Source organism: Carassius carassius, chromosome 11, assembly GCF_963082965.1.
Source record: "Carassius carassius chromosome 11, fCarCar2.1, whole genome shotgun sequence".
NCBI lineage: Eukaryota > Metazoa > Chordata > Actinopteri > Cypriniformes > Cyprinidae > Carassius > Carassius carassius.
Window position 1 is genome coordinate 21,786,337 of NC_081765.1, and position 21,221 is coordinate 21,807,557.

The following is a 21,221-nucleotide window of genomic DNA, read 5'->3' on the forward strand; positions in this document are numbered from 1 at the left end:
TTGTCTGACATATAAGTGAAATATACATATATACATATCCGTGTGTGTGCGTGTGTGTGTTTTATAAACTGATGGATGTTTTTTAAAGGTTTCCTTTGGTAATCAAAAGACGCAGATTATTAATAGAGCTTAATTTGCATTGAACCACGAACTTTCCTTAGCTGTGTAAATAAAAAAGCTCCACAGTACCTTTCAAACGTTTGGATTTAGTTTTTTTTTTATTAATACTTTTATTCAGCAAGGATGATTAAAAGTGATAGTAAAAATATTTGAAACAAATTAAATGTAAAAAATAAATTATGTTTTAAAATATGATTATCTTTTTTTATCAAATAAATGGGCCATATTTCATAAACCTTTAAAAAGCTTGAAATAAAAAAAATATCTATGTACTGTATAAGGCTCAATATATAATAACACAAAATATATTAGATACCTAGAATAACCCTCACTTTTCTATGTCTAGAAATGAAAGAGGACCCATGTGCAGATTATGACTAAGTTTTTGAAGATCGCTGGTGTGAAAAGAAAAGTATTTTTTCACCTTGACCAGCCAGGCGAGGAAGAAGATGAGCGTGATGAAGTAGAAATATGAGCGCCAGCGTGGGAAGCTGTCGATGGCTCGATACATGATGAAGACCCATCCCTCCTGGGAAGCAGCCTCATATACAGTGAATATACTGGTGCCTGAAAGAGGAGACAACAAGCAGGGACATGAGAAGACAGAGGAGGGGGAATAGCCCATGTCTAAGATGTTCTTGTGCCCCCAGAGTGGTCCGGATGGGCACTGAGACATAAATATTCAGACATAAACACAGTCTTGGAATTAGTGAACCTTGTCAGGTGCTTCCTATTGCCCAGCTATGCATTTCTCTCTCCAAACAGCTGAATGAGATTGTTATTCTGACTTCTGAAGTACTCTTTGGTTCCATGTTGTGCTGGAGAGTAACAGTATCTGTGTATCAAAGGAACTAGGCTAAATGAAGAACTACACACTCAAGGAAAGATTGCTTTCATGACTATGTTGTATCATGTCTTTTTAATCATACAAGTGTTAAATCATAAATTTATTCATAAAAAATTAGTGGAAAGAGGACAAATCCCCATGAGACTTAAATTAATAATCTGCTGTTATTTACGGTATTATTTAGTTATTTAGCCACCCTCACACTGTTCCAAACCATGTGTTATACAAAAGGAGATGTTTAGCTATTAAAAAAAGGATTTCATTGTCTCTTCCATACAATTAAAAATGAATATGGATGGATGTCATTATGGCACCATCACACAATAAAATTACTTAAACCAAAATTCAATATACTTTGTTTTATTTAATTTTTTTTTATAAATGTACAAATAAAACTTAATTCAAAATACTAATAGATACTATAGTATATAAATAATACTAAAATTACACTGTTACTTAAACAGCATATACATCATAAACAATTGACATCCAGACAGTGTGCTGCTCTCTACTTCCAAGTCCTCCATGATGTTATCTCTGCACTCACGGTGACCCATGATGCTGTGCTGTGATATGGCTGCCAAAGCCCAGCAGGAATCATGCCACTAAGTTCTGCTTCCTGCCATTTCCCACCAGGTCCAGAGGCAAAATGTGCCAAGGACACTGGCAGAGGTCTGTAAAGGTTAGCTTCACCAACCATACATCATATACTTTACATGGACCTACAGTACAGTATATTAATGAAATACACTATTTCACTTGGCTTTCTTTCAAAACATATATATTGTTAAATCAATAGCCTTCACACAGTAATACCAGTAAATTGCCGTAAAATTATCAGAACGACTTAACCGGTAAATTCAAAAATGCGCTGTTCACACAGTCAACGACATTCCGTCTTTTTTCCTGAAAAGGACCATTCACACATCCATTCCAAAATACCGGTAAATTCTGTGACGTCAATAACCTCTAAACAGCTGCGCTTGTATTTTTAAACATGGAGGGTAATATGTGTTCAATATTTCTGTTGATGGTTTAATTTTTGTTTCAAACTTCAGTATACATGCAACTGCTTTTGTTACAGAGACATCGTAATAGACGACTGGTTTAAATAATTATACTCACCATTAATAAAACACCTGATGCTGTCGGGAGCTGACCAATTTGTTGAAAATCGGCTTGAAAGGATTAATAGCACAATGAAGTTGCGATTGTAAATTGCAGTCTGTAAGATGCGCGACATCGCAGAAAAGGTGCGTTCACAAATGTAGACTATGCTGATGCAAATTCATATCAAATAGTCTATCAGTGCAGATAAACAGTTCTGCATTCAAATTGAGTTCAAAAGATGTCGCAAAGCACCGGAAAAAGTAATTACCATGAATGTGACAGAGGGAAATAGTAAAAAGATATTTGAATTATTTACTAATAAACTGTTTTCTGAGTCTGTGTCGCAAGGATGAAGTTGCCTGACTCATCATCTCCTCATTAGACGCGCCTTCTATACAGATTATGATAGTATTGAGATTTTTTGTTGTTTGTTTTTATTATTTCGTTAAGTAGGCCTAGTAGCCTAATTTAAAGCTTTCTATAGATATATTTATCATGTCTGTGAGGCATATTTGCTGAGTTTCGGTTTATTTTTGTAAGCTCTCCTGTTCAAGACGAGACGGCAGAAAGCATGTTTGTTTTCTTTATTTTATCTTTCTTTATTTTATATTATGATCGCGCTGGCACCTATATGTCCCAAAAAAGCGTGCTTTATCTTGCACTCTCCACACAAAATATTCGATATAGCGCACATCTGGGTTTAACGTTAAAACATCGTTACATGCTTGAACTGTTTTATATCTTTAGATTTTATTTTAGACAATGCGTGATGATTTGAGAAGGCTAAACTGATTAAACATATGCTATGTAAACTCTCTCTGTGCTGTCCGCTTTAAAACAAAACTTATAGGCCTGTTTAACGATCAAAAACTGCTCCAACATTCAAAACTGAACTATTTTAATAGCTGAAACAGTATTATAAGCTGTTTTGGGAGAATTGGGAAAAAAGACGGACTGAAGTGAGTTGCGGGGCAAACCGAAAAGATGATGCCGAATGTCCAGCACTCTTCTCCACTGCTCCGACTTTTTCCATATGTAAAAACCAAAATAAAACGTATTATTATTTTTTTTTATTATTGTGTTCGGCATGGTGGGCCGCATGTGATTTCATGACGTGCAGCGGGTTGAGATCCACTGGTTTAGAGCTACAGGGTTTATGGAGTAGCAGGATCCTCAAATAGATAAAAATAGATTGACAAAAGTCATAATAGGAACAAGAAATACTTCCACTACTACTTCGTTTTTGATGGTCGTTTATTTTTTAGATATTAAGACGCAATGTTTTCAGTTTATTGATGACCTGACTTTGTCCTGTGAATGCATTGCTCACGGAGACAGTTAACAGTTATTTTATCATACGTTACTGCATCACTAACAGTTTCTCTCAAATGATGACATATTTCTTCATCCGCCCGGATAAGGAGAAGCGCTTTAATTTCACTGTCGCTTCAGTTGGATGACATTTATTTTATTTTCTTAAACAGTGCGCGAATGCGTCACATTGTTATGATTGGCCCGGAGTAGACGTCTTACCGCGTTCTGAACTCTTACGTGCTCTTACGTGCTCATTCCGGCAATTTACTGGTAATGTTACAACTTCTCATACCGGTAAATTGCCGAAACCAATTTACCGGTATTTTTGAAAAGATCCTGTTCACACATGATCTCTTTACGGCAATTTACCGGTAATTTTCCAGAAAAGTCTGTATGTGTGAAAGGGCTTACTATGTAATTCACATTAGATAAAGTACATACTTCAGAACAAAAATTAACAGAGTCTTTACCTGGATGAATTAGAGGGAAATGCACTTGGCAGACTAAGGACTCCCATTAAAAATCACTTAGGAATAAGTCACTGTGGCCAGTGATGCCTAACAAAAATGGAAAAATAAACTCTAGAGCATACTAGGACCTACATTTCTATGAAGAAAAAAAACAATAGCTCAGCAATCCTTAAACACTAATATTCCAAAAGATTTGACTGAGTTCCTACAGCTTAGTTAATAGTTTTAAATTAATTTAATTCAAATAAAACCAACAAAAATAGGACTTTTAATGTAATTAAACGAGATGCATTTAAATAATTAACTTGTTTAAATAAATAAATAAAAACATGGTATTTAATTTTGTGGTGGAGTCAGTGAAAATGTTGTCAGTCCAACAGGAACAGCAGAAAAATTAAAATGTATTAACCCAGACATTGGACTTTTTCCCAATTATACTTCATGTTTCTGCATCCCTGAATCTTGGAAGCCCAAAAAAGGCATTGTTGTTGAGGCTGCAAACCTTACTGTGAACGCGGATGAATGGATGACAGATCACTGATGCAGGAGTGGTTCTGGTTGACTTACACATGACTTATCTGTGTACTGAACTCTATAAAGAGGACGAAGAAGCGCCCTTTCGCAGATGTCAATATTCTGTAAGTCAATGGTTGAAAGCCTGTTCAAAACAATTTTTAGGATAAAGCCTCCCTTCATGGCTATTTGGAGATAAGTGGCACTGCTCTGTACCTTTCTAGTGGATTTATCTCAAATGGGAGCGATAAAAATGTGGCATGCTGCTTTGTACAGATCAAGGTGCTTAAACTGGTCTATTTGTTAAGCTGCCTTCACGATGCTTTGAAATATAAGCTTTGCTGAAAATATTACATTTCCTAAATGCAGCAACAGAGGGCATTTATCTGTGTATTTCTGCTTGCGCATTATGCATACATCAACTAAAAACGCTTCAGCCAACAATGCTACAATAAATCAAACTTAGTCAAAAAAGGACTTAATTGCTCTAAATCACTATGAATAATTACAAAGGGCAAAGATGCTTTAATTTTCCACAGACAACTAAAACTAAGCCAAGCGACTTTAAATTTCCTAGTAAAAAGGCCAGGGATAATGATTTTAGTGTATGCCATGGGTGTCCGATATGGCTTTGAGGAAATAATTCAATAATATTCATAATTCATAATTTTTTGCAACAGAAGTACAATCTTTTCAGTGCAAACTGGAGAGAGATAAAGAAAAACTAATAATTAAAACTCACAGAAAATAAACAAAATTACAAATATTTTTATCATGGCAGATGGACAAATGTGAAACATCACAATGACTCACCAAGCTCATTGAAGCCACTGTATCCGAGTTCCTGTCTGCTGAGTCCCAAGTCTTCCAGATCCACACACTTAAACCCTGCCGGACACTGATAACCCTCCCCATTGGGAGAGCAGTGTGTATCAGGAATCGCCAGGCTGTTCCATGTCACATTACTGGAAATAGACCAGAGTGTGTTTCCAAAGAATCATCATCAAATGTTAAATCTGATCAAATTAACCATTATTTTGTAACAGGCCATCTGGTGTTTTCTCACAGACTAACAGTGTTATACTGCTCCTCTCTGGCAACATTTACACAATTAGCTTTTGGGACTGACAACCATATTCACTAAATGGTGTGACTCAAATTTCCCTATACATGACACAGGAGTTTAAATAAGTAAATCAATATTTAAAGATTATAATATTATAATAAATAATACTATACTGTATATCATATATAATATTAATTACATGCATTAATACTTTTAGCAATAAACCCAGTACACAAAACAATGAAGAAAAAAAAAACATAAAATACCCTTTTTCCATCTTTTCCCAAAATGTTGACATTTTTATTCTTCACACTAAGTCCCATGCAAATTGTGCTGGGAATCCAATTTCAGTAATGTCAACAGCTAAAACTGGTTTTGAGTTGAGATTTAATGCAGAACACAATTAAAAGACAATGAAAAGAAATCAAGTTAAGTAAAGAAAAACAGTTCCCTTTCGAAAGGGAACTCTACACTACGTCAGAATGACGCTTTGGGGAACGCCTCAGGCGTGACAGGTGTCTGAAATCACTATCAAATCATGGCAATCATAATGACCGGCGACAGCCCGTGAATCATTAACGTGAATGATTAACGTGTGACCTGCAAGTATAAAAGGGAGCCTTGCAAACATGACAAACATCTTTTCGTCTTCAGGGACTGTCTGTTTGATATCGCTGGAAAAGTCGGCAAAGAAAATGAAACGCACGGAGAAGGCTGAAAGCTTCAGGAAGTGTGCGGATCCGTGCCCAAGGTATTTGACGCCGGGTGATTCACACGAACTGTGCGTTCTCTGTCTGGGCAAAGAGCATGCACAGGCGGCTCTTGAGGGAGCTGTCTGTGCAAACTGTGAGCGTTTTGCTTTGAAAACGCTCCGCTCTCGTCTAGCCTTCTTCTCGAGTGAGGAGGGCTCACCATCTGTACCTCGTGGCTCAGGTCCCGCTCGCGCTGAGGCAGAGCGGCGACTCGCGTCATGGGGTTCCCAGAGGGATCTCGCCGATCGTCTTGAGAGAGGTGTTAACCTCTCAGATGATTCGGCGGATGACGAGGGTGAGTTGCAGGTGGATGACGAAGAGGATTTTTCTCCTACTGTTCCTGCAACAGATGCTCTTCAGGACGGGCAGGTGATGGATGAGGAGGAGGTCATTCAGGTGGACCCTGAACCCTCTCAGCCACCCTGCCCCGTGTATGCTGAGCTGCTGGATGTAATGGAACGCGCCACTGACAGGTTGCAACTGCCATGGCGGCGCGTTAGGGGAGAAGTTGTTCGTGGCAGGCTGGACGATCGATTTCTCCCCGGCCATAGACCACCAGCTCAGGCGAGCCTTCCATTTCTTCCTGATCTCCATACTGAGATCGAGAGGGCATGGAAGAACCCATACTCTGCTCGGATCCACCGACATCAGCGGGCTAGTTTCGCTGATGTTGAGGGGATCGGCGAGTATGGGTATGTGTCGATGCCGCCCATTAACGAGACGTTTGCGAACCATCTCGTGTCTGGGCGGGCGTCGACACTGAGTGCTCCAGCCCTGCCATCCAAACCGCTCAGGACCACAGCGCGTTTGAATGGCAGAGCATACACGGCAGCGGGTCAGGCCGGTGCTGCCCTGCACACTATGGCGGTGTTGCAGGCGTACCAGGCCGACCTGCTGGGGGATCTCGACCAGGGGGCAGGGCTGTCCCCTGAGGCGGTGGCTGAGCTGCGCCGCACCACAGATCTTGCTCTCCGGGCCACTAAACAGACTGCCGCTTCGATCGGTCGATCGATGGCGGCAATGGTGGCCACGGAGAGGCATCTGTGGTTGAACCTGGCTGGCATCGGGGAGAAAGAGAAGGCCTTTCTCCTTGATGCACCGGTTTCGCCCTCTGAACTTTTTGGCACCTCCGTGGAGGCGGTGGTTGGAAAGTTCAGGGAGGCGAAGGCGCGCTCAGCGGCGTTTAAGACCTGTATACCGCTGAGATCCGGATCCGAGCCCAGACAGGCGGGAGAGCCTGGCCCTTCACGACCTGAGGGCCGTAGACAGGGCCAGAGAGCTAGTGTCGCCTCTCGTGCACCCCCTCCATGTAGGAGCAGGTCACAGAGGAGGCGTGACTCCCGCAGGAAAAAGAAGGATCTGAGGGAGGTGATCCAGTACAAACGATCACAGCGTTAGTGATGGATCATCTCCTGGAGGGCTGTTACTATCCTAGCCCTCTCCTCTTTTTCCCGACTCCCCAGGCGTTTCTTACACCAGGCCTGGGGCTGGGTCTAGGATGAGAACAAGGTTCTGATGGCCCGCCTCGGCTTGGTTGGTGAGAGCGCCTCTTTCAGGCATGTAAAGTGATGGCCCCCAGGTTCATAGAGAACTCTCTGGCGAGTCTTCACTCTGCACGCCGCAGGTGAACTGGTTGGTTTTTAATATAATTTCTGTGTGTATACTAACACTGATTTGTATTTCTCTACAGACCTTGTTCCCTGTATAGACCTAGGGAGTCATTCTTAGAGGAGCAATGAGGTAAGGTATTGGAACTTCAGGGCCCTGAAGCCCCCCCCCAGCTTGTGGCTAGAACGATTTAGGGAGAAGCTCAAAAACCTCCTTTCGGTTTGTGACATTGGTATCCTGAGTACTTCGCTCCCCTGGCAGTAGGTTGAGTGTTTCACAGCCTCTCAATCAAGTAGGCTGTGGCTCCTCTGAGCCCTCAGGTAGATCTATGCTTGTAGGTCGGCCCTAACCCGGGCCGCCTCTGTAGCTGGCCTAGGCTATGTTTGGGATGTTGGAGGCGTTTTGCTAAGTATAGCTGCCGCATTTTATTATGTGTCGGCTTCCTCCCCGAGATTTCAGCCTCCTCCCTTAAATGGGAGTTGTTGGCCAAAGCCCGCCCCTTTCACTGCATTCAGGGGTGATAGAGTAATGCAGGGTGGTAGTTGAGGTATGATCCTTCAGGCGGGTCAGGCTGTCTTTCGCTCTGCGATGTGATAGTTTGCCAGACCCTGCCGAACAGAGCTACTTGTTTTTAGGCCTCTAGAGCTGGCTCCACTCAGCCCGTTGAGCTGAACCGCTCGGACGATGGGTGAAAGTTGGTTGGCTTGCAAGCAAGCTCCGCTCCCCCAGGCTGGGCACAGGACAAATCCCTGTCACCCTTTGGAGCCACTTGCAGGCCCGCTCCCTGTCTAACATTTCAGGGGCATATGGTGTTACTCCCCCGCTAACGCAGGGTAGTTTTGAGTAATCCATTCTCAGCTCTGTATTATCTACCTCACACCATGATGGCTCCGGTTGAGCAGGGAGTTCTAACTACATTTCATTCCAGTATTTGAACTCCGCTCCCTTGAAGCCAGAGCATTGCCATGAGCTGATGCCCTTGCATTTAGTAGGTAGGCCCTTAAAATGGGGCCTCCACTAGGCAGAGTGGCGTATGTTGTACTCCCCTGCTATGAGGGTATTGCTTTTTGCTGAGTACACTGCCTTTGGCAATGTGATTAGGTACCAGGATGCTGTAAGCGCTGTAGTAACAGTTTTTCTGCCTTGAAGGCTGCACAGTTAGGTAGTAGGCCCCAGCAGGCCTCCTTGACTGGGTAACCCCTAAGATAGGGCTCCTAGGCCAGCTCACCTTTGGTGGTTGGCCCTGGTAGTTTGGGCAGAAGACTCACTACCGAGTAGTAGGTCTTAACAGGCCTCCTCGGAGGTGGGTCACAACATTGTGGAGCATACACTAGGTCAAAACTTTAGGAAAGTTTTTTATTAGTATGGTTCCAGCAGTGTTCATTAAAGTAGCAGAAAGACTCGCTATCAGCTAGTAGGCTCGACCGGGCCTCCCTGTTAGGCGAGTCCCCAGCAGCAGTACACATCCAGCTGATTAGACCGTTTCAGGAAGTAGGCCTCTTCAGGCCTCCCTGAAGAAGGGCTCCCACATTTTTTGTGGAGATCAGGTAGTAGGCTTTACTAGGCCTCCCTGAGGGCTGAATCCCTCATACTGTGGTACTAAGTGGCCCTGAGGTTGAACTATCAGGTAGTAGGCCTCATAAGGCCTCCCTGAAGGCAAAGCCCCATAGACAGTCAACTGGACTGCCAGTCTGGCCCACTGTCAGCTGTGGTTTTCAGGTGGTAGGCCTCTCCAGGCCTCCCTGAAAGTAAGCTCCTTCATGTCATGGTTCTCTGGTAGTAGGCCTCACCAGGCCTCCCTGGAGTTGAGTTCCAACATACTTTGAGTTTCCACTTAATGTGGGTTTTCTGGTAATGGGTAGTAGGCCTCTCTAGGCCTCTCTGTAAGCGAACTCCTATGTACTGTGGTAGGCTTCACTAGGCCTCCCTTAAGTTGAGCTCCCAGGTTTTGTGGTTGTCATGTAGTAGGCCTCTCCAGGCCTCTCTGTAAGTGAACTCCCATGCGCTGTGGTTATCAGGTAGTAGGCCTCACTAGGCCTCCCTGAAGTTGAGCTCCCACATACTGTGGTTATCATGTAGTAGGCCTCTCCAGGCCTCCTTGGAAGGTTAGCTCCCACTTACTGTGTGTTCCACTGAGCATGGTTTTTCAGGTAGTAGGCCTCTCCAGGCCTCTCTGAAAGTGAGCTCTCACGTTTTATGGTTATCAGATAGTAGGCTGCACCAGGCCTCTCTGATGGTGAGCTCCCACATACTGTGGTTGTCAGGTAGTAGGCCTCTCCAGGTCTCCCTGAGTAGTTTCACAGTGGTGCTGGGTTTTGTAAGCTAGTGGCCGCTTACTTTCAGTTTAGCAGACCTTATCAGGCAGCTACCAAAGGTGAGCTTGCGCCCTGGCTCGACTCAAGTTTTTATTCTCTGCTACGGGTTCCCTCCTGGAACCTCTTTATCTTGCTACAGCCTGGTTGCCTACCAGGTAGATCTAATGCTCCCCTCACTGAGGGTCAGTATGAGTATGTGGTCTCCTGAGTCTGATCAGTCGGTCGTAGGCCTCTCATGAGGCCTCCCAGTTAGATCAGTCCTTAGGCCCTCACAGGCCTCCTTAGTGTTTTGAAACACAAACACTGGGTTGATCCGTGGATCGAGTAGAGAAACTCCCCTCGCTGGCAAGGGTTGTAATGCACTATGCTGAGTCATACTCTCCAGGATATCCCGTCTCTGAGATCCGGTCCGAGTGGTTCACTGCCTGCTTCGCAGTCCCTCGGGTTGGATGCCTTCCTAAAGGCAAGTGTCCAGAGGCTCTGTCTTCGGACAGACAGGAAGTGGCCAGACTATAGTGTCTTGTATGGTGACACCAGGTCAGGCCTGCCTGGTGGCATTTCAGGTGGCACGTTCCCCTGAATAGTGACTGGCTGGGGTTCCCTCAGGTTCCCTAGCCACATTCCCTAGAAGGGACCCCTTCTAAGAAGTTGAAGTGTGGTCCTAGGCCCTTGAGCAGGCCCAGGTAGACCTTTCACTAAAACTATGTTTATGGAGGTTTTTCTGTGGTATCATATAGCTTGGGCTATGACCGTAGGGAGTGCTGTCACTGACAGCCCAGTGTGACCTGAGGGTGAGTGGTTCTAGCGTTTCATTTGAATTTGCTAATTCTGTCAGTTGTCACTGCCGCTTGGCAGGCACTCCCCTTAGCATGGTGGCGTTGGTATATCGTTCCCCAAAGCATCATTCTGACGTAGTGTAGAGTTCCCTTTCGAAAGGGAACGTCTCGGGTTACGACTGTAACCTATGTTCCCTGAGAACAGGGAACGAGACACTACGTCTTCCTGCCATGCCTCGGGGCCTGCCTGCAACAGTCGCTTCAGACGATAGGATGTTTGTCATGTTTGCAAGGCTCCCTTTTATACTTGCAGGTCGCACGTTAATCATTCACGTTAATGATTCACGGGCTGTCGCCGGTCATTATGATTGCCGTGATTTGATAGTGATTTCAGACACCTGTCACGCCTGAGGCGTTCCCCAAAGCGTCATTCTGACGTAGTGTCTCGTTCCCTGTTCTCAGGGAACATAGGTTACAGTCGTAACCTGAGACGTTTTGTTTAAATCAGTTTTTCTGTTTTTCTCATTGACACACACTGTATTTGTGTCTTGATTCTAATAAAACAGTTATTTGAGAAGACTTTCATTCAGGAATCATCTATTAAATTTAATTATATTCATTGTTAAAAATTTTTTTAACATGAAATACATTAAATGCTATTGGCCAAAAGGTACAAAAATAAACTTAATATATATTGTTTGAAAACAAGTCCCAATGTCTTAAGCAGTTTAAGCTCTCAATATATGTAATAAATGTTAAAGAGATAGTTCACCTTCAGCTACTGGTCCCCATTAACTTCCATAGTATGAAAAATATATATATATGTAAATCAATGGGGACCAGGAACTGAAGGTGAACTATCCCTTTAATGTTTTAAGGGTGTTCAGATATTTAACAAGAAAACAAGTTTTTTAAAAAAGAAAGTTTTTTAAACACAATCCTGTTCTCTTAAGAGTAATGTTTGATATTAAGGTGACAAATAACATTTGTATTGAAGCTTCAAGGATTTTTTTTTTTGGATTTTAGAAAACTCCTACTACTTGCATGCTCTCAGGTGATTTTATATGTTGCTTAGGTTACAGACTGTATCTGTTCTATTTGGTAACTGAACTGTATGAACAAAACAGTATTTAGCATTCTAAATAGTAATTACAACTGTATTTTATATTGACATTAATAGAAATCGTATATCTGGAAAGATGGTAAACATATCTATTCTAACACACACTGACAGCTTTAGTTTGGGCCACAGGTGTTACTTTAGGAGCCACTTGATGTCTCTAATGAAAATTAATGGTTTCAAATTGGCTAGCCAGACATACTTTCAAATTGTTTATTAAGGACTCTGAAATTAGTAGGGAACATTGATTGCAGTATCACAAAGGCCAATCAGAGGCACAGCGAATCAAAATAGCTCTAATTATACAGTGATAACTAATCCACCATAGAGATCATCCCTGTGAAAAACGATAACAAACACAACTCAAAAGATACTATAACACCATAAATGATTAATTTTATTTGAAAATGGACATGCCTTTTGATTAATATTTCTTCTTTTCTCTATGACTTAAATAAAAAATATATATGTTTTTATCAGTAAATATTGTACACTTAAATGACATAGAGACAGAAAAAGATATTGTATCATATTGATCACCTGTCAGTAAAATACTATTTTATATGTCTGTAATTGAGAGAAATATGTGGGACATTTTCTGAACAAGGTGATGATTGGCAAGGTCATGAGGCCTGTTTTCATCCATATTTAAGCAGCTGAAAAATAAAACGTTATGACATCAAATCTAATGTATCCCTAACAGACACAAGTCTAGTAAACTCCCTTGCGGGAATACTTCCATTGAATCCCTGTGTGATTCAAATCCCTCCTACTCTGTGCCTAGGACACGTACTGTAATTCTGCAAGATATCAACAAGTTTTTCTGAAATACACTTCCACTTGCATGATGCATGAAAATCCTGCCAGTATACATATATTATATGGCAGGCAATATTTTTTGCCTGTGCATATACCCTTTTGAATAAAAATATGTTGAATGTCAGTGCAGGGTCTGGGTGAGATATCTTGACTTTCAATATAGGAGCTCTTTTCTCTCATGCACATAGATGGAGGCCAGGCTGCTGAAAAGAGGCGAGCATGTGCACAACACCCAGGCAACACAGGAAACGTTAATTATAATGATTAGAGCTCAGCACACTCCTCTGTTTCTGATGGTTTAGACTCTTTGTTTTATAGCCGGCTCTGACATGCCACTCATTTGCAACGGAATATTAAATAGGCCTGGGTTTTAAAAGAGAACCACCTCCACAGCTCTATGCACACACTGCATTAAGATGGTGCTCAACCCTGCTTTCGTCACACCCTTAAGTTGCGATGCGTGCGAGTGTTCCAGCAAGATTTACTGTTCATTTTTAGCCATGAATTTCTGTTGGCTTATCAAACGCCTCCATGTGAAATGAAAAATTCAGACAAACATATCATATAATGTGGCTTTTCTTACTGTTTAGTATTTATGAAGCTGTGACTTCACATGATGCAAATGATGATCTGTTATTAATACCATTTACAGCTGCTGATGGGATTTATATTCCAAAGAACAGATGTGTGTGGGAGGTGTACAGCAACAGACGCATACTTCTTATCTTGTGTTGATGCAAGGAAAAACTGCAGCATAATGTTAAATCACCTGATTCATCCCAGGGATAATAAACCACAAGAAGTGTGATAAAGCTCACCACAAAAAGAGAAGTTCTTAACTTCTTGGGCTATTAAGTTAAATCTAAGACTGCTGATTTTATTGGATCTGGAAAAAAAGTCAGAACTGTGAGATATAAATGCAGAATTGTGAGATGTTATCTCAAGGAATTTATATCTAATTTACTGTATATATAAGAATTCTGAGAAAAAGTGTCAGAATTATGAGATATCAAGTCATCAAGTTGCCTTTTTAATTTTTCATTCTGTGGTAACAACAGGCTCCATAGTTTAAAGAGAATAGTGATAAAACTTGCTTACCCTTTCTGTGTATCATTGGTGACGCAGTGATGATTGAAGGTTCCAAACATTTGAACCCCCAGGATTCCATACAAGAGCAGAAAGAATAACAAAAAAATGGACACACTCCAGATCTGCTCCCCTGATCGCCTTAAAGGAAGTGAATTTTATGTGGCTGATGTGAAAACAGCTGACATTTGTCAAATTATGTTTTGCTCATGGGTCTCTTACTTGAGAATGTTGGTTATGCGGGTACGCGGCAGTTCAAATCGGAAGTAGATTCGGAAGGCTCGGATCATAATGAGGGCCCTCGGTATGCGTAACATTCCCCAGGGTGACATTTGGTCCACAATCTCTGCTATTTCAAACACCTTGAGACCATTCAGATGAACAAGATGATGAGCAGAGTTCCCTATGGAGCTCAGTTCTTTTTCATTTGAAAGGAACATTTTATTTGGAAAATAATCTCCTTACCTGAAGCACAATTGAGACCCAGAGGAAGACCACCATAAAGCCATCAAACATGCACCAGCGGTCTTTAACATACGAGTTCTCTCCCTGGAAACAGAGGCAGGTGATAAGACACAGGCTGTAAAGGAAAGTCCACAGGTGAGTGGCAGCTGGTCCGCCAGTTTAATGAAAGATTGTGGCAGCTGTTAGCAACAGAGCAGATACAATTCAGCAAACAGAAGTGTGAGCAGTATTTATCCTGCCACGCATCACCTAACAAGTGTGTGCCCTAAACACCTAAAAGAAGTGGTACAAAAAATATTTTAGAGCTATCAAACTATATCTCTAGTGGAAAAGCACACAAAGAATTGAGTAAATAATAAGGACAAATAATATTATTATTGAGTAAATAATAATAAAGACAAACCAAAAAACAGGAGTAAGGAGTCCTTTATATTCAGGTAGTGGATGCATAACAAGCCCATATATTTTCATTCATGTTACTGATCTCTTGTAAGCATTTCCTTTAAGCTTTCACAAGTTAATTTGAAATAGTTCTATTGTGACTTTAAATTCATGGTTTAAGAAATAAAATAAGTAAAGACATTTATAATGTGACTAAATCATTTCAAATTTCTAATGTGACTAATTCATTTCTATTTCAAATATATGTCTCGTGGTTTCCACAAAACAAAACAAAAAATGAGCATCACAACTGTTTTCAATCAGCATATTAGACTGATTTATGAAGGACCATGTGAAAAAGTATATTAAAATAGGGGGGAAATAGCAATATTACTGTTTTTACCAGGGTTGTTTTAACACACAAATATTCCATGTATTCTCTTAATACATATAAGGTCATTACAGATTGTATTTAAATAAATAGCTGCATGTCACACAGCATGTCACATCACAGGGTTTGTCAAGTCAACTAGCTATTCACACATACAGCTGGTGTACATGTAATGACATCAGAGGTGTGACATGCTCAGGTTTGTTTGCTTGAGTGCAGATTGTCTTCACAAACTGGTGGCTTTTCTTTGATAGAGATACAGATACTTCAGTGGCTGAAGCACTTGTTCTACAAAGACATCTGCCCAGAAATCTCCTGGCATTTGATCTGCTATCAAATCAGCTATGGTGCTCAGATCTTACATTACCCACAAACATGATTTATTAAATGGATAGCTTATAAACTATAGACCTCAAAATAGCAACAAACATGATTTAATAAAATGGATAGCTTAAAAACTATGTGAAGGTCTGACTCACTTTATTAAAACGCAACTGGCATTGATTTAATATTTCAAATATTGTTTATGCTGATGAATGAGTTATTAAGATGAAAATAGATGGCATAATTCACAACAGATAATGAATTATTTGCATCGATTCAATCCTTAGACTACTGCATTAGCAACTAATGCTGTCTCAGAGTCCAGAATATACCTAATGACAAAAATGTACCAGCTAACATTGATAGAGAAAACAAGAAGTCACTGAATTTAACAGATCATAGCCTGCACTCAATATAACTTTTTTTCTGTAATGCAGTAATATAATGCATTACTAATAAAATTTGGTTAATATTCTTACGCGTTACAATCTCAGTAACACAAGTTACAACAACATATTTTAACTCAAATTTAAGTGGTGAATTTACCAACACTGCAAACAGCACCAGATAATAAATTCTGTGGGGAAAATAGTTTGTGTTTCCTGTTGCTGTAATTCAAGATGACTGCAGAGACTACATTTGTGAGACGAACACACTCCCGTTCATCAAAAGAAAAGGACAAAATGCATAGTGAGGTGCAATCGATGTGCAACAGCGAACTCAACAGGGAGAAATAGCATGAGTAACTGAAGAAACACCTGGACTGGTGCCACTAACAGTAAGCTGACGGAGAGAGCTGTGGGTCATCAGAAAAGACAAAGAATGCAGCGGACGAGAGTGGACAAAGCAACAGGAATTAAGTTAAGCTACACATAACTGTTTTTATTATATTATAGTATATATCATAAAAGGAATGGATACCCAAAATATATTTGACTTCAATAATTAACAGATTAAAAAAAACGTGACACATGCAGCTGAGTTTGGTTCATTTTTGTGTGGCACAGTGGGCTACAAACGTTTCACGGAAAGGAATAGAATAGAAGGGGGAATCCCCCATTGAAGCCCATTATAAGGTAACAGCCTAATGTGGTTTAACGTAGCCTACGTTAACAGCAACCTTGCTTGCTTCATAGGCTTTTCAGTTCAGTGTAGCAACACTGAAGCCAGGAGTTAGTCATTTATCTTCCAGCTTAATTTCTTAACATCAATTTATTTTCAGGCAGGGCAGAGTCACATTTAAAGTAGGCCTATGACACTTTTTAACATTAACGCAATGCATGATGGCTTTTGAGTGAATTTACCTCAGATATATTACAATTAAAATGACAGAAACATGGTTTTCCCCGGTCATTGTTAAGGTAGGCTACGTTAAGCCACGTTAAAGCTATAACAGACTATTGGGGAGAATTAAACCTGTTAAGCTGTTTCTTTATAATGGATTTCTATGGGGGAGAGAATGCATAATGTGATATTATTCAATTTAATTGAATAATAGTCTCAAATGGACCATTGACACTCTATCTACAATCTCAATTAAGGCACCAAGCCTCAAACAAAATCAGGCCAAAACGAAGTTCGTTTTGAGTTCGTTTTGGCAGTTCGAAACAGCTGACCAAAGCAAACTTTCTTGGGGAGTTTGTTTGGCTCCTAAACACCTTTGAGTTTCTATTGGTCCGTGGCGATTATGCAATCGGTGGGTGTGTTCTGAAACTCCACCTTCTTTGATGATGCGATTTTTTTACCCGGTTCGTTTCACATTCAATGGAGGTCAGGCAAGAGAGAACAATGTCTCCGGCCTAGTCACTAGCAACATGAATACACTGGAGTGTCAAATAGCTGAGCTGGCACAAATAAAATCACACCTGTATGATCGTTCGTGGAGAGACTTTAAAGATTCAGAGAAAGCATTTAATTCCTAGAAAGAAATCGAATAAATGTTGATAAATGAATGTTACACCCTACTGCTGCTGCTGTTGTTCATTTTAATAAGTGAATTTAAAGGGTATTGCCAAATGAACATACAATAATAAACCTTTGTTTTTATCAAAAGTAAATCATGGCACCACATAAAATATAAAAAAGGTGTAACAATTTATCCAGTTTAATATAATAAACACAAATAAAATAAAGAAACAAACTGACTCATTTTTTTCCACATCATGCTAAAGTTTTACAGACGACGAGACATTCACACTTCCCATAAAGGACTGATTATGGTTCTTTTGTATTGCAAACATGATACTTGACTCTAAACTGCGTCTAATCATTATTGTTTTGTTTAATATATTCTGACCATTGGTGCCCATTTCACACCTAGACTCCCTACACTTCTTCATTGTTGTGTTTAGGGGATACGCGCAAGAGTTGCGGGTCATGTTTACATTAATCTACACCCCGCCTCCAGCAGCGCGGGGGTGTCAGAATGTTCGGAAACAGTATACAGTTGTTCAGCCTTTTCAAACTTATTTTGCCCCCAAACGAAGAACGAAAATGAACTACATTAGAAGTATACCGGGGCCTTTAGGAGTGTCAGTGGTCCACTTGAGAGATAGGTAGGTGGTGGTAATACACTTATAAGTCTGCAATCCGCCATAAAGCAAGAAGAAAAAGAAGAAGATGCCTCAAGGACCTGCTGCTGAGAATGGCATAGGAGGATGCACTCAGGAGAGTTTCTAACAGTTCGGACATTGCGTGAACCAGAGGTAAACAACTTTATATATATAATTACTGTTCAGATTCTTGCACAGACCGATCGTTTTGTGTCTTAACACATCAACGTATCGTCACGAGCCCCATGATTTAATTTGGTTTTGTTTGTGTGTTTTTTATTTTATATTTAAGCCGTGATTCCCATCCACTTACTGTACATTACAAGAGTAATAGATTGCAACGGTTTGAGTTAAAAATCTTGGTTTGTGTTCTACTGAAGGAACAAAGTCACCTACATCTTGGATGCCCTGGGGGTAGGCAGATAAAAATACATTTTTCATTTTTGGGTGAAATATCCCTTTAAGCGTTTTAAAATGTCCCACGCACACACATACAGCATTGCAAACGTTGCAGCGCAGCCTGTTCATTATCAGACTAAAATATAGTCAACCAAACATATAGCTACACTGGTTAATTTAAATAGTCCGTTATACAATCCCTGGTGTTCAGCCTGAGCTCGGGCCAAAAGCATATTTGCTCATGTGAAGAGGATGATTTATTTATTTTTATTTAGCTGAAATTAAAAAATTTGGTTTACACAATAAATAACAGTTTAGCATTCAAATACATAATGAATATGGAAATATTTGTGCCTAAAAAGAGCAGCGTGAGAGCAAGGTTTTGGCTTGATTAGCAACTTTTATTCTTGTTTTGTTATGATTACCATTCAAAATTGCCTATTGTCTACATTATAACACTCAGCTTTATTTCTAAATGTAATAATGGTGTTTGTGCTTACCTGGGTTTAACCTAAATTACAACGTAACATAAAATTAATGTAGACCTACATACCTGTATCTAAATATGATTTTATAAATTTAGTAGACCTACCACATCACTCTCCATCAGATGTATAACAAGCAGCAATAAACTACCCTTTGACATTTAAGAATGCCTAGTCATACTTTGGATATCTTGGTGAAAGTAACTCAAAAGTAACTAAAATAAATGTAACGCATTACAATTCAGAGACACTAATACTGTAATGTAACCAATTACTTTCAAAGACAGTAACTAGTAATATATAATGTATTACATTTTGGATGTAACTTGCCCAACACTGAAAACAAATATACTGGCCTAATTAACTCAGTTGAGGTCACTGTCACCAGTATAATAATGCCGTGAGTTACTCTATTTTAATAAAATTATAATGCATGTATTAACTTTCTCATACAGTATAATTACTGCAAGGTTAATCACCCTGTCCTCACACAATCTCAGGTCTAAAAGAACAAATTAATTACATAAACCCTACTGCTCTCCATGCCAGAAGAAAGATAAACACATTTCAAGGCATCTCTGTGCAGGTTCTGGAAGCAAATGATTCACTTATTCAATGTCTCTCTGTGTGGTTGTTATCCTTGATTCACCAATTAAACGGTCCACACACTATTTTGCCACCTGCCTATTTTAGTCACTTCCGAAGGACAGTCTTTTTTCCCTCATCCAATTTCTGTTATAAATCATGACAATGCTGATTTAGTGTATTACCTTGATGATGCCTCTGATATGCATTTTGGCGATCATCTCTGCAGTGTAGAGGAACATCAACAGCGTGTCCAGGGCGAAGGTCACATACTGCAAAGGCGGGTAGTGCTCAAAGGTCTTAGGTGTATTCATACACACCGAAATGACACTAATTATGGCACAGGCCCGCAGGAGAGAATGCACCCACTAAGGACAAAGATCAATCCATTTTAGAGTGTGGAACATCCTCATGGTTTCAGTTTTTAACCTTTTCCTAACACAGTGGGTACACTCTCAAAGAAAAAGGTACAAAAGCAGTCACTTGGGTGGTACACTTGCAAAAGGTACACTTCTGTACTTTATTTACCCCAAAGGGTGAATATTAATACTCTAAAGATACATATTAATGTACATATTTATACCCAAATGGTACATATTACTTCATTTTAAAAGGGTACTGCCCCAGGTGATAGCTTATGTTGACACAGAGCATAGTGTCTATTGGGATTTGTGTGCTATATATACACATTTTCTTATACCAAACACATATTCACTGAAAGTTTGGTATCTGCTGTACAGTACCGGGTGTTGGATGAATAGCAAGTTAAATTTCAATTTGTTTCTCACAAAAAGCTCTTCTATGGTCTCAGAAAACTTAACACAAAAGATGGACTACATGAAGCTTGAAAGTCCCTAGTCATTGTATACTTTTGTTATAAGAAAAAGACATTATTCAAAACTCCATTTGTTATATGCAAAAACAAAAGCATACAGGTTTGAAATGACAAAAGTTATAAGTAAATAATTTTACATTTTGGGGTGAACTACTCATTTAACAAGAGTTATATAGAATATTATATTGGACCAATTATATTTTAATGTGGGTGGGCCAAAACCAAGCCACTGTCAAAATGTGGATATACATTTATACTTTTATACTTATAGATAGTGGACACTGCAGTTTTTTACTTGAATGTCTGATGCTTCTGGTGTCTATGCTTTCAGTTATTTTAGCTGTACAAAACAGACAGTTATGCTGATTGATATTGCATTTGTAATCTTATTATTTTAATGCATTATCATAATCATAAACTCAATGGCTTGTAGAGCCAATAGTTTTACAGTTTACTGCACTTTCTTATTCATCTAGTTATTTACCTATAGCCAATAATGAAGTCTCACACATTTAGAGGAAATTGCTTCCTCGCTAAAGAAATAAGGGTGACTTATGATCTGGACAAAATAATAATAGTAATAATGTAAATGTGCCTTATTGTATGAAATTGTACCTAGCTAGGACAAGATTTAAGCAAGATTTTTAAGCTTAAATTTTCTGTGCGTATGTGTGGGTCACAAATTATTGTGAAGAATAGCCACATGATAAAGTTTCAGAGATTTGTTCACATACTGGTTTGTTGATCCAAAGAATGTCAGCACTGTCTGTCAGTGTTTCATCTGGCCCAAAATCGGTCATGGGCTGGGCCTCGACCCGCGAGCTCTGCTTCCTCTTCAGCATGCTTGGGCTCGCTGTGCTATAGAGAGAGTGGATCTGGAAGACAAAA

The 21,221-nt window shown here is 40.1% G+C and overlaps 1 protein-coding gene across 3 annotated transcripts in view; it reads right to left on the bottom strand.

Moving 5' to 3' along the window:
* Positions 1-21,221, bottom strand: part of nalcn (sodium leak channel, non-selective) — a 129,528-nt gene that overhangs the window by 104,092 nt on the left and 4,215 nt on the right. For all 3 annotated transcript variants that reach the window (XM_059562107.1, XM_059562106.1, XM_059562105.1), the window contains 7 exons: positions 21,068-21,208; positions 19,684-19,866; positions 14,382-14,465; positions 14,139-14,278; positions 13,929-14,057; positions 5,188-5,339; positions 545-687 (listed from right to left, as the gene is read on the bottom strand). In XM_059562107.1, coding sequence (XP_059418090.1) covers positions 545-687; positions 5,188-5,339; positions 13,929-14,057; positions 14,139-14,278; positions 14,382-14,465; positions 19,684-19,866; positions 21,068-21,208 — 972 coding nt within the window. The remainder of the gene's footprint in view (positions 1-544; positions 688-5,187; positions 5,340-13,928; positions 14,058-14,138; positions 14,279-14,381; positions 14,466-19,683; positions 19,867-21,067; positions 21,209-21,221) is intronic.